The following is a 14382-nucleotide window of genomic DNA, read 5'->3' on the forward strand; positions in this document are numbered from 1 at the left end:
CACATACACCCATTTATACAGGGAACTGAACCTGTTAAGTTTGTCCTGTTTTTATATTCTTTCCTCAGTAAGAGGAAAAGTATTTGCCACAGTAAGAGAAGTTCCAAGAACCAAAATGATGCAAATCATGGTTTTGTTGTTGGGGTCTGTTGGTATGAAAACTTCACTTCATACAGGTTCTATGAAATATACACATTCCAGGAAATCTTTTTAGGGCCTACACTTATCTGTTTCACAGACATTGCAGAACACAAGGTCGATACCATCTACCCAGCCACTCACCTGCCATGGCAGCCTCAGCTAGCACTTTCAGTACCTCTTTTTCCATCTCAGGACTGTTACAGATCTCTTCCCAGGTTCCTTTAAATCCTTTTTTTCGAGCTAGTTCTGCGAGCTCCTTTTGATTTGGCACGACAAATCCAATGACATAAGAATGGAAACTGAGAAGTACAATATACTTTAGTATGGATTTAGTAAAGCAAACAAGTCTTCAAAAATAACATTTCAAGTTGGGTGGGCTTGCACCTTCATACAGAGACATTGCTCTCAAAAGCTGGCTTTTGTTCACCTGATAATATTTCTGAAATAGCACACGAAGGTACCTTCACCTGCTTAAAAATAAGTAGAAAGAGAAGCTACTTACCTTACAGTAACTGGATTGCTTCAAGGTGTGCTGTCCATATGCATATTCCACTGTGTCTCATGCTCAAAGCTTTGGGAAGCAGTTCCCATACGGTGTCAATGCGCCCTGCCTCTCCTCATGTTTTGCATCCCGGTATGAAGACTGGTGTGCGGCTTCCCTACCTCAGTTTCCTCTCAACTGCAGAATCCCAGTTACTGTAGAGGAGTAGAGGACTGCAGTGAAGAGGGGTTGGAGAGCAGGTTGTGGAATGAGCATATGCACAACACATCTCAAAGAATGCCTGCTTCTGTAAGGGAAGTGACTTCTCTTTCTCTTTTAAGTGATTGTCCATACGCTCACTCTACTGTTGGCAATCTTTGTCTGCTCCTGATATGCCCAGAACATGTGAAGCTGTGATCTCAAAGTCTTTGGAAAACACTGAAGCACAGTTCACCCTGAAACAGGTATTCAAGATGTTTCAGATGGTGTGTAGTTCAGGGAAAATGTGAACAGAACCCCATAGAGCAGCTCTCCTCATTCTAACAAAGCCCTTCACAGAACCAGAGAGTTGAAAGCAATCTCAGAAGATCACCTAATTAATTGACCTGCCCTGAAGCAGAGTCACATACATGTAACAGATGTTTGTCTAAGTCCTTCTTAAACATGGGACAAGCACTACCACCACTGCTTCATTGCAAGCTGTTCCTGATGGCTATTCCTGACTCCTCCTCCCTGCAGCTTACTTCAGAATAGTCAGATGTTCTCCTCTTTTCCACAGAAGCCATTTATTTATTCACAGACTGTTACTTTTTTCCTTCTCACCTTTCTAATCTTCTTTCCTTTTTAAAGTTTATTTAGGAATTTAAGCAGTGCCCTTTCCTCCTAAGTCATATCACAGACCTCTGTCCAGAACACGCCCATTTCTTTCCTGGACTCTTTTCAAGAGGTCCACTGTCTCAGAAGCACCACATGTGAAAATCAGAATCTTTAATGCTTGGTAGAGCAAAAAGATTATTGTGCATCTTGCAGGCAATACATCTGATTATTCCATACCTTCTTATAACTGCATTGCACTTGTTGACTGACGTCAGCTCCAACAAAACTGCTACCAGCTGGTGGCTCTGATCCTGGCCTTTTGCAGTTGAGGTGTAAGTATAATTTACAATTCCCCTCTTTAACCTCACTGCTGTTTTCAAGCAGATCTCCACCCAGCCAAGCTTGCTCTGAATTCTAATCCTATCCTCCACTGTGGCTTTAGTTCTATCTCACCTTAGCTATCTACAGATTTATTTAATCTTTTCAACTCTCTCTCTCATCAGACAGATCATTAATGTAACATACAGAAACTTAACCCTGGTATGGAGATTACTGTAGCTTATCCTTGAAGGTCTCCAAGATAATTTAAAAATACTAACTCTAAATACCCTTTTGGTTCCTGTACATTACGATTTTCTCCTTTGTTACTGACATGAATTATAATGGGCCTCTGACAGCAGTTGTGAAGAGTCCATTACAAACACAGCCTTCTCTGTCAGCATCATCATAAGCTTTGCCTGCTGGCAGCCTTGAAACCATTCCCATTTTGCTCTTACTTAGAATGTACTTAAAGAATGATTTCAGATTAGTCTCAGTATCATTACTGCTTGCATCTCACCTTCTGCTTTTGCCTTGGTGTGATTTCCTTCCCCATGCACACTCATGCTCTGTTCTGTACTGAACCCTTGTAACTTCATCTGGGCTCTACTCTCTGATGTGTAAGTATTGTGTATGAAGGCATCCAGAACAAAGGACTCTGCCTCTTGCATCCCTGGTTCCTGTAGTCTTTTGACATGCTTAAGGTCAAGTCCAGCAGTATCACCAGTGTCTCCAGGAATAAACAGTATACAGAAACAATCAGTTGACTGGGTAAGCACTGAACTTTCTGATTCACCTAAAGTTCAGCTTCTTGAGTAGAAGTATATTTGTTCTGGACAAGCAGGTTCATCCAACTGTGCTTTTTCCTGGAAAGAACACCACAGCTCCTGGAACGGGCAGCTTTTCATTCTGTTTCAGGAAGTTAAATCTTCATTTGTTACAGTTCAAATGCTAAAGCACTGTTTTGTCTCGGGAAGTATCCTGAAGAGCACATCTTCCCTCTAGAGCAGTTACTTCCCTCTCCACCACTGTTCCTTCTGCAGATCTTTTGCATTTAGCAGCTTTGCCAGTCTTGGAAGTCATCACAACAGCATGAAGGAAGAAATTTTCAGACTTTGGTCCCCAGGACCACTTTAGCCATCCCCTCCATGCTAAAAGATTTTGCCAAAATGCCTGTCCTACTCTAGACATCCTTATTCCCTTGCTGTGCTTGAAATCCTACCCACAAACAGCTCTCAGACCTATGGTCAGACATATTCAGTGGCACTACACATCTGGTCCTTATCTCGAGACTCCTGCTGAGAACTCCCTTGAGTGTTTTTTTAACATATTTGCTCATTTCTCAGGTAACTGAACTACTCATTTTCCTAAGGTGATGCTCAAGACCCACTTAATGCATCCTGGACTGGTGAAGTGTCGATAAAGCAGTAGGAGTCTCCCCTGAAAGAACTCTAAATCATGATTCCTTTCAGCAAACATTTTATTCTTTATCATACTGAATATTTTTGAAGTCAATACAGCTTCTGAAGCAGCAATATCATGCAAACAATTTTGATTCCCTATTGCCATGTTCAGAGGAGCTTTGCACCCCAAGATCTAAAGTCCAATCACAGATTTAACTCATTTGTGAAAGTCTGCCCTCCTTGTCCTTTTGCATGGGGGAGGCAGAACAGCTACAAATGAAGGACTCCTCCTGCACTGGAGATCACCCAGGCAAAGTATAAGGAGAGACAGGATCTAAGAGGTCACAGGCACTGTTACAAAACACTCTGAGCTCAGACTGCTGAGGTGAGCATATACCCACAATGAAATGTGCATATGGACAATCAATCAGGGAATCTGTATGATGTGGCTACTCATGCCACAATAGCCTGGAGAAGAAATACAGCAGCAGCAAAACCAATCTAGAATATCTTGTCTTGTTTGTCCTTGATCTGGACTCTTGTTTGTAAATTACCTTTAAAAATTGCTCACAGGTTTTCCTGTTTTTAAATAATAGTCAAGACAGTCTATCAGAGTCAAGTGTCTGTCTGACAAGTGCATTTTAGCTTTCAGTGTTACTTTGACCTGGCAAAATTAACACAAAATTTGATAGTACAATTCCAATAGTGAACTTCAGTCCTAGAAGAGCAGAAACCACCACCTGTAGGAAGCTCCTTCTCCACAGACTACAGATGGTGCTTGCAGAAAGCACATAACTTCAGGTAGTCAAAGCAATCAAACAAGAGACTCACTCAAGAGGTCCAAACCACAAATGAAGATTAATATAATGCAAATTTTCTCAGCAATGGCTTGCCCAATGCATGTTAGCCTACTGATCCCAAACTGTCAGAACTGAAGTTACAGGATGAACTACTATTAGTCAACACAAACCACCCAAGATTTACAGAGAACCAGGAGAACAAACCAAAAGTTAATTTTTTTGTTTATTATCACTGAGCAATTCTCTGGTATGCTTGTCTTGCCTTTTATCAAAAGTGGGTTTTTTTGGCCATACTGGAAATCAGGATATTTCTGATCATTCAAAAGCTCCAAAATGATTTTTCAAACATCAAAATGTCAAAGAAAACAAAGACAACCTGAAGTATATTTATATTTATATAGGTAAGTATATTTATATATGTAAGTCTCTATTATGCAGAAGCAAGAAATTGTAGAAATACAAACTTAAGACACGCTTGAGCCTTTATATGTCTCACTTATTGGTGCACATAGAAAGCAAACAGAGAGGTCATTTGATCATCATTTATTAATTGCGTGTTTGCATAATATTCAGAGTGTTTTAAGCTTCAAGGCTTCTGCTGGTGTATGGAAAGGGGTTAAAGAAAAGTAATTTTAACTTGCAAGTCAGCTTCTGGGCTGTCAGGGATTTTTTCTACCACCTTCCTCTGAAGTACAACTAAATACAGCAACAAACAAGGTGTCCTGGGGCTTCTATAGTTAATAACCTCTTAAGTGCTTGAGTGATGTCTGTTATTAATGCAGTCAGAAATCAGCTGCTTTTCACATTGGGGAAGAGGGAATGAAAGAGACTCATTTTTTATTGGCATTTTCCAACAAAGGATGAAAACACAGGAGAAACAAAAAATAAAAACACAGATTTCAGATGTTTTAGTTTTGATAAAGTTATTCCATTGTATTATATGGAAAATCCTTTTTCAATTGATTAGAAAAATGCCACACAATGAGTGGCAAAATTTTTTCCTTATGGTTTCAACAGAACAGACAAAAAACAGAGCAGTAAAAAGTATCAGCTGCCTCTTACCTGCTTGCATACGCACAAATATTATCTACCAGTGGGAGATTCTTCAGAGCTGCTTCTACTTTGCCAAGAGAAACATATTCTCCTGCCTGCAGTTTTACAAGATCTTTTTTGCGATCTAATGAGGGGAAAAAAAAGGAATTAAATGTTAATTACAGAACAGAAACCTTTTAGACAACGATTTTAGATTTTTCTGAGATGAATCTATAAATATCACAAGATAAGCTGGGTCATGTTTGGTGAATGTATCAGAAACATTTAAAGTCAGGTTTCCAGACTCTGTATTTTATCAATCCATCGCTCACATCAAAAGAAGGGACGTTACAATTCCATGCATTTTCTGCCTTTAGAACAGCATTTCCTATATGACAGCACCATCATGTGCATGGAAGACAACTAGGATTATGCAAAATCCAGTATTAGTTAGGAGCACACATTTTGTGCTGTCTGGAGCAGACACTCAAGGCAGAAAATGCACAATTTGGTGACATTTTGTTATTTATTTCAGCCCAAATCCATATATAAAGAGCAACTGCACACTTGTTACTTGACAAAAAAACAACAAGAACCAAAACTTAAGCCCAAATAACTCAATCTTATTGTACACAGGCTTATTTAATTCCTGAGCACGTATTACCCCAAGAACCTTTTCACTGATTAAATTCCACACTTACAAAATTATACAATCTAAGGCACCTTATCTACTGAATTAGCTTATAGTTGACTCTCTAATTACTACCCAGTCTCACTAACACATGGAGTCAATGTTAAGACTGTTTCAAAATTAACCAAAAATCAACTTCTAAAACACACAAACAAGCTTCCAATAACATATCAGAACTTCCCTGGGCTAAATGGGAGGGCTTTACTACATGCCAAAATATGGAGATTTTTTGGTTGTGATTTGTATTCAGCAGCCCTGAAAAATGTGTGTGTGTATATATATATATATCATATGTTCACCTAAACTCACCGATAATTTTTAGACACCCATCATGATGAAACTCTCCAATGTCTCCAGTATGGAGCCACCTCTGTCCATTCTCATCAACAGTGAAATCTTTTTTGGTTCGTGCTTCATTTTTGTAGTAGCCCGCAGTCACATTCTGCCCTCCAATAAGGATCTCACCTCTAGGATATGGTTTATCAGTGTTGTAATAGCCACCTAAAATGATGGGTTAATTAGTTAACAAGAATTAAAACATATCTCAAAGCAAAAATTCCTACTATTTTCGCTATCTAAATATAGCACTAAACACTATATTAAGTCCTCAGCCAAAGCTACCACTTGCCTAAATAGTTCATTAAGAGAAGAAATGGTTGCAATTCTTTTCAGCATCTAAACAGCTATTAAACAGGTGTGTTTATCAAACAGTGACACTCACACACGTGCAGAGGCAAATGCCACCTCTATGGCAATCTTTCTGCCAGTATTAACACGCTCTATCAGTTCCACACAGGCTCAAATAAAAAAATAAATTAATTTTGCCTCACATTTTAAAAAAGAAAAAAAGCTATAGGGTTTCCCTCTGGCCTAAAACAGCCTTAAGTATTACATATTTCTACTCTACAATACAAAAAAATGAAAGGAAATCACCTAAATTTTACCCTTCTTCTTCCCAGGAGCAAAATTTATAGGCAAGAGTAGTATTTAAAATCTAAATAGCCAAGAAACAGTGTTCTAATTACTACTGAGCAAGACCCAGTATAGTGTATATATATATATATATAAAATACAGTTCTTACAAACACACTTCAATTTAATCAGAAACAGGAATTCTCACCTTCTTCCCAGTTCAATAACTTTATTTCACAACAGACCAAAGGTGCTCCCACTCTTCCCGTAGTGTAGTCCCAAACTAGAATTTTAAAAAAGAGCATTTTTCAGAAAAATATTTAACCAAAACCAATTAGAAAAAAAAAAATCTTTTGTTATCATGCATCTTATTTAGTGAGAATTAACTGCTATTTATTTTGGAACTCTAATGAGAACATTCATTTTATATGTAGGTCACCAGCTTTAGCACAACGTGCCAAAATTAGTGCTCCTGCTGTCTCATAATTTGTGATAACAAGTAATTCCCAGGATTCCCCAGTGATGCCTGGTGGCAGGCACACACCAGGGGGACAGGCCATCCAAGACGGCACACGCAGAATGCCCAGTGGATCCACGGACACTAACCTTCCGTGATTGTTCCGGCCCCGGCCGACTCCGTCAGCCCGTAGCCCTGTCCCACCGGGCAGCAGAAACAGATGTTCATGAACCGCTGCGTTGCTGCCGACAGCGGAGCTCCCCCACAAAGCAGGATGCGGATTTTCCCGCCCAGCAGCATTCGGACCTTCCGGAAGATAAGGCTGAAATGCAAAGATGAGAATATATATATTTGTTGGTTAAAAACAAAAAGAGACAGTACCGACTTTTGTACCTGAACTGAAAATTTACACCACCTTCGAAAACACTCCTATGGCATTCAAGGAAAACACCGAAGGAGCACACTGAAGTTTTCAAAAAGCTTTCTAAGCTTGTTTCCACATTCTAATTTAAAGAGGGGTTATATGTCTGAGAATGTGTATTTACTGAGACAGCAAAGTTCTGTAATTTTCTCCTAAAAATAACTCAAGTAAGTTGTATAAGTTTTTCAACTACATTATCCTTTAGTCTCACTGAAGCTGGGAGTTAGACTCAATGATCCTTGTGGGTTCCTTCCAATTTGAGATATTTGTCTCCCTTCTGTGAAAATGTGAAGTCTACAGTTTTCTATAGGAATAGAATTCTCATCTTACCCAAGAATTATATAAATCTATTATTAAATTCCCCATGAAAATAATGCAATAATGTAAATTTCTGATCAGTTTCAAGTTAAATAACACTTGCTTAAATTATATCAGTAAATATTTAAATCCATCACACAAACTACAGATTTGTTGTTTCAATTTACACTTATTTAGACTTGTTCATGTTCAGAGTGTCAACAATAAAGTGAAGAAAAGCACAAAAAAAAAAATCAGATCCTGTTCATGCGGTAAGACTTTGGTAAGTGATTTTCTGGTGCCATTACAAATAAAGTAAACATTACCTATCGCAGAGTGGGGTAGTGTAACCTTTGGAAATCTGTTCCATTTTGTAATTGTAGGCCAATATAAATAGATTCCGCTGGAAACTCGTCATTTCATTCACTTTATTCATGACATTTTTGTAGATCCGATCCATAATTTCCTAGTTACATAAAAAGATTAACTTTAACTGAAAGAAACAGAATCCCTAAATTCAGTACAACAAAAAGAAAACATGATCTAGAAATTCAAGTACATTTCAGGTGACAACAGACTCCCAGGTTCCCTCCCCTTCCATTGCTAAGAGATACCAAGATGGTCACAGCAAGGAGGAAAACAAATGTCTGTGCAGAAGCACCAGTTAAACCCCAAGCTGCCTGCTGCCAACTCTCTTTATTCCACTCATTCATTATGATGATCAATAAATTACTAATTAAAGTAGGAATCTAATCCCTATAGCTATTCTAACTTTGAAAAATGTTGTCACCTCCAACATAATTTTACCCATGCTTACCTCCAACATAAAAATACCAAAATTATTATTTTAAGCTGGTTTATCAAAGGATCTACCTTTTTTACTTAAACAGTCATTGCACTGATTTTGTTGTTAAAAACTGAATTATGCATTACATTTAAAAATAATCTTTAGAATTATTTATCCTTCAGTTACTTACCGGGACAGCTGCCATTAGAGTTGGCTTAAGTGTAGTCACGTCTCCTTTGCTTCCTTTCTTTATTTTAGAGGACTAAAGTGAAGAACAAATTTACTAGCAGACATACTCAAGATTTTTAACATGAGAAACAAAATGACATAACACATCTTTCAAAACAGTAATTTTTATTTAAATTATATTCTGACAATTAAAGCTGGCCCAGAGTATCAGTCATAATCCCCAACACCCTGTTTCATGAATTGCAGAAATGAAGATTTGTTGTACTATTTTTTTTTAAGAAATATTATAGAGATCTGAGTAATTTTTTTAATTTCCTTTTTTTTTAATCTATATATTCTAAGGACTTACGCCTACAGCATACCTGGTCAGCCAATGTCTGAGGTGAGGAGTAACCGATGCGGCACCCGTGAGACAGACACACCAGCTCAGCACTCAGCTCCAGAACGTGGGCAAGAGGCAAGTAGCCAATATAGATGTCTTTTTCCCTGTGAAGAATTTGTGAAAGATAGGTTTATGTGGTACCACCAGAATCCTCAGATGAATCATTAAGCAGGATTTTCTCAGAGTTTACCGCAGAACTAGAGAAAGTAGGAAAATGCCTTTGAGCTTGAGAACATATTTCAGATGATAGGGGTTGTGTACTATGGACTGTAGGTTCAAGGCATGAACAAAGGGAGATGTTTACTCATCCCAAGACAATTAACGGTGTGTTATGGTTGCAAAGGCAACTCTGTGGACAAGATCAAAAACTGCACCAAACAGAAAGACACCACAGAATTTAAACACTGACCAAGGGAAGTACTGCTTAGGGGAGCTTTCAACATTCAAATGCAAGGCAGCCTCAGAGGCTTTTGTGTCCAAGTCTTACCCACGTAGAGAAGATGAGAGAAAAAACAGCACATGAAGTAGTCATGTCATTTAGTGCAGTGCTGGAAGATCCTCAGACATCAGTGCATAGTATGATGTGTCACAGACAGAGCTATGTTTATTTTTTCCACAGTAATTAATCTGAAATTATATGCAACTACATGACTTCTTTATTTGCTGGTAAGCAATGGTTCATACATACCCCAGGTTTGGAATCCTCTCGGCCATTCCAGTTATCCCAGCAATTATGTTGCAATGGGAGATCATGACTCCTTTGGGAATTCCTGTGGATCCACTTGTGTACATGATCACCGCGATATCCGAGGGCACAGGCCTGGATGGCTGTTTGATTCCTGCAATTTGTGTTAAAAAAAGAGAACGTGTAACATGTGGGGAGGCTCTCAGGCTGGGAGATCTGATACACTAACACATTCCAGCAGTCACTGCAACACAACACCACATGACTCCTGCCATTACATTTTGCTTAGAAAGATTGTGGTCAAGCTTAAATGCCTTCACAAGAAGCAGGAACTTTGCATGAGCTGAGCAATACTTTGAGGGACTGTCCTAGTCTGCCAGGACAACACTCTTCCTATTACGTTTCTGCTATTCCAGCAGCAGAAAGAAAACTGAGCAGAACTTTGGCTTCTCCAAAATGTCACTGAGCATTTCCCCCTTGGGAAGGTTTGCTGCCCTGGTTCCAGCTGCTGCAGGGTCCATCCCCTCTGTGCAGAGCTCCTTTCTCACATGCTCCCTGGTAGAGAACAACGCTGCCTCATTTGCAACACCTGCAGCAAGGCACTGCTGAGCCAATGTGAGGTCCAATTCCTATAAATATTTAAAAGAAGTTCAACAGCTCTAATTGGATTAAAGTGCTTTTTAAATGCTTGCACTGAGAGCAAGAAAATACAAAAACAATTGTGTTCACTCAGAGGAAAAGCTGCATAATGCACAATGCATGTGGCACAACAGGCACAGTGAATGAGAAGCGTGAAAGCGTATTTAATCATTTCCCACTCACTGAATCCTGCCTATCCTGCACAATGAACAACACACAGAGGAAGAAAATATAAGAAACAGCTCACATACTTAAAATTAATTGGACATGCTTGACCATAAACAATTCATGACAGTATTTCAGAGTTTATGAATGGTTAACTTGACAAAGATAATGTTCCTTTGTTGTAGTGCAGATTATGTGATATTAAAAAGACTGAAGAAAGAAGGATTAGACATTGTTTTTACACACCGCATAGATTAACAGATCTCAAGGAGCTAATGAATTACCACAGACATAATTTTTCTGTTGGTGTTGTATGAAACAGTTTTAATAGTACATAAAACTGGTATATCAACAACAGAAAACCATCTTTTAAGGAAATCGAGAGGTAATGATGCTGAGAGCAAACCTGCCATTCCCCTGAACATCAAGAGCAGATGCATTAACCACCCTCCTACTCCCAAAATACAATGCAACATTCAAGTGCCTTCAGTAGTTAAGAGATTCTGAAAATACAAAGGATAAGAGTAGAAGAAAGCAACTACTGAATATAATTAAATCTTGAGATACTAGATCTGGTAGCTCTTCAGAGTCAAGAATAATATGGTAATATGGTAATAGTTAATGAAATAGTGTAATAGTTATGAAATATGGTAATAGTTATGAAATTCAGAATTTTAGTTCTAAAAATGTGACAGATTAGAAAGAGATTTCAGTGAATTTACATAGTAAATCAATACTTTCAGAAATGTAGTAAATTATCAAATTCTATCAGATTCAAATGGCTATTTTACATTTTTCTATCTGTGAATTTCACGAAACTTAATGGTAACAAACCACTGACTTCTTTTGTCATAAAATGCACATTTGTGTGCCCTGAAAAATCTGGTTTTAATATGTCTGATCAGAAAAATGCTTTCCAAGTTTCTATCCTGGACTAAATGCTTATCCTAAATATTTTCCTTCAACATGTTGACCCCTGATTGTGGCGAAGGCATTTTCCTCAGTTGAAAAACAAAACCAAAAAACTACCACAACCATACAAAAAGAAAATCCCCCACATCTTATTCAAAGAAAAGGCAGATAAGAAAAGGTTAATCACTGCATAATTTTGAGATCTGCAATTTCCCCAAGTTTACTCAACAGAGTCAGGGTAGGATAACAAATGAGATGGTCCAAACAGAAAGAAGAGAACCTACCAGCATCTGCCTTGGCCCCCATGGCTTGCACAGATGCCATTGTGTGAACAATGACACCCTTGGGAAACTCTGACCACATCGTTGGTTTGCCATCCACCGTAATAATGTGTCGTAGCAGTGGAACTTGGGATACGATTTCCTGTGGAAGTAAATGTTCAAAAACTAAAAATGAGGATTATGCCAATAGGAAAAAAAAAAACAACAACCAAGAACCAAAACTCCCACACTCTCTATTGTACACTTTTTAAAAAGCATCTCAGAATTTTCAATATCAGAGGATAAACTTTTTGAGCTCAAATAGCTGCAAAGGTTGAAACTTTCTACTTTCAAAGTCCAGAAGCTTCTCCAACCATTTATTGATTTGTGCTTTATTTCACAAAACCCCACAAATAAGACTGCAATGACTTGTAGAGATAGTTGACTTTTCACATCTATAGAACACTAAGAAAAACTGACGATACTGAGCTCACAATAATTCTTAGGTTGCCCCTTGGTAACTATGATACTTAAAATAAGCAATAGCTAACAAAAATACGGAAAATTATTAATTAAGCATTTGAAGCAAAACATCAGTTCTAAAACATTTATCAGTGTTCTAGTGGAAGAAGAGATGATCATCACCTCTAGCAGAACAAATACATTCCCTTGCTGCAAGTTGAAATAAACATGCATTGTATATATATTGTCATTGTAGTAACTTTTTTTAAAGTTTGGGACATTCTCATTCAATTTCCAGCAACAGCACAGGTTTTCATTAAATTCCCTTATCTGAAAGGTCCCATTTCCACCAAAACACAATGATGAAACTAATTCAGATTAATTGTTCTACTTGGATACTCCACCTGGGTTAGCAAGCTACAAGTTTTTGGCTGTTATAATGTTCAGTAAGCTTTCCCCACATACAGAAAAACAGCTCTAACTCTATAATCACCCATCTTTCTATTTAAAAGCCATTCTCTGCTGGGAGAACACCCAACAATAAGTCAGGAGGATGATCGCATTTAGCTCTCTGCACAGTTTATAAATTTTCCGTTCTTCCCACTGTTAGATTTATAGGCACTAAATCCACTCAGAAATCATGGCAGTTTCTTGTAAAGGTGTTCCAGGCAGCACTGCAGGTCTTCTATACTGCAAATTGCTCATCCCATTCTCCAGGGTCACTGAGGAGCCTAAAACCCACTGAAAGCAAACCATCCCTTTTTTTGTACGTAAACCTTATTCCAAAAGCATCTGCCTTATAGAAAGGCAATAAATCATTGTTCTGTCCAGTGGAACCAGGCCACTTAACGATAATGAACAGACACACTGGAAAGAAACAGACAAAGAACAGTTTGCTGACCTTCAGTTTTGTTTGCATCAGTTCTTTACTGGTGATGATGGTGGTCACCTCCGTCTCGTTCAGCCCATGCACGATTGCCGGGCCCCCCAGGGTAGCGTACAGAGTAACAACTGAAACACGGAATGGGGGGAAATGGTGAATCTCTGTGCTACATTTTCAATTCCAGTTCACAATAAAGGACTGAGATTAACTCATTCCACGTTGTTTGACAGTGAAAAATATTTGTCAGCTCGGAAAGGTGGGACAGTTTTGTACCTAAAGTTTCTACCACATGGATTCAAATGCAGCCTGATTTTCAGTTACTCCCAGAACAAATAAAGAACGCCCACTGTCTGTACGACTGTTTACTAATTTTCAAGCACTAATTAGAGGTTCCAAAACCACAACACCCTATGCAATTCTCCTAGATCTACCCATACCTTCATTGCTTTACCATCTGAAAAGTAGGCAGATGTTCTCAGTTTAACCATTGCGTAACAGTCCTGTTGCACACAGGAAGGAAACAGCTTTCATTCATGTCATTTCTCTTTTCAGAATTCACATACTCTGTTACTAACCTTTTACAATTGACTACTAATAAATTATGACAACATAGCAAAATGTGTCATGAGCAGATGAATTCTCACACTCAGTAATAAATCCATGGCTATCCTGTTCTCTCATCTATTTAAAACAACATCACGTCAGAAAGGTTTAATCATCACCATCATTAGACATTAAACTGACATCATGAGAATCATACAGAACAGCAAAGAAAGAAAATATTTTAAGAATTGACTATAAGAAACACTGTTTCTTGTATTTAAGGACAGTTTATTAATGATAAATGTGTTGAACTTCTAAGAGTATATTTAATTTCCTGTCATTTCTATGGGAACTGAATGAGAACAGAAGAGAGTAGTGAAGAAAAAGTGAGCTCAAAAAGGAAGAGAGGTGTTGGTCTCAAAAAAAAATAATAATTTCCTCTTTTCCAAGCAGAACACAAAACAAGGCTATCTCAAAAAAGTTGTAAGGTCAGCCAACACAACCAATAATTACAACATCCATGCTGGAAGTTTTGTCATATCAGGTATCTGAATCACTTTTGTATTTTAGTCTGTATTTAGCTGAATATTTAAACAATATAATTATGAAAACGAGACACCATACTGTACATTAGGACTGTAACTCCACTATGCTCACTGCAGCAAGGATAAAAAAATTAAAATTAAAGTTCGTTGTATCTAAGACT

General features: G+C 38.1%; 1 protein-coding gene across 4 annotated transcripts in view; it reads right to left on the reverse strand.

Moving 5' to 3' along the window:
* The window catches only part of ACSL3 (acyl-CoA synthetase long chain family member 3), a 51127-nt gene that overhangs the window by 5298 nt on the left and 31447 nt on the right, over positions 1-14382 (reverse strand). For 3 of the 4 annotated variants that reach the window (XM_050307785.1, XM_050307786.1, XM_050307784.1), the window contains 11 exons: positions 13152-13261; positions 11813-11951; positions 9816-9966; positions 9108-9231; positions 8747-8818; positions 8096-8235; positions 7201-7373; positions 6803-6877; positions 5992-6183; positions 5022-5136; positions 283-440 (listed from right to left, as the gene is read on the reverse strand). In XM_050307785.1, coding sequence (XP_050163742.1) covers positions 283-440; positions 5022-5136; positions 5992-6183; positions 6803-6877; positions 7201-7373; positions 8096-8235; positions 8747-8818; positions 9108-9231; positions 9816-9966; positions 11813-11951; positions 13152-13261 — 1449 coding nt within the window. Of the gene's footprint in view, positions 1-282; positions 441-508; positions 838-5021; positions 5137-5991; positions 6184-6802; positions 6878-7200; positions 7374-8095; positions 8236-8746; positions 8819-9107; positions 9232-9815; positions 9967-11812; positions 11952-13151; positions 13262-14382 lie in introns of those variants that run through there. The other variant, XM_050307787.1, reaches the window with a different exon arrangement.

This window comes from Myiozetetes cayanensis, unplaced genomic scaffold, assembly GCF_022539395.1.
Source record: "Myiozetetes cayanensis isolate MyiCay16 unplaced genomic scaffold, myiCay2020 scf13, whole genome shotgun sequence".
In the NCBI taxonomy this organism is placed as follows: Eukaryota; Metazoa; Chordata; class Aves; order Passeriformes; family Tyrannidae; genus Myiozetetes; species Myiozetetes cayanensis.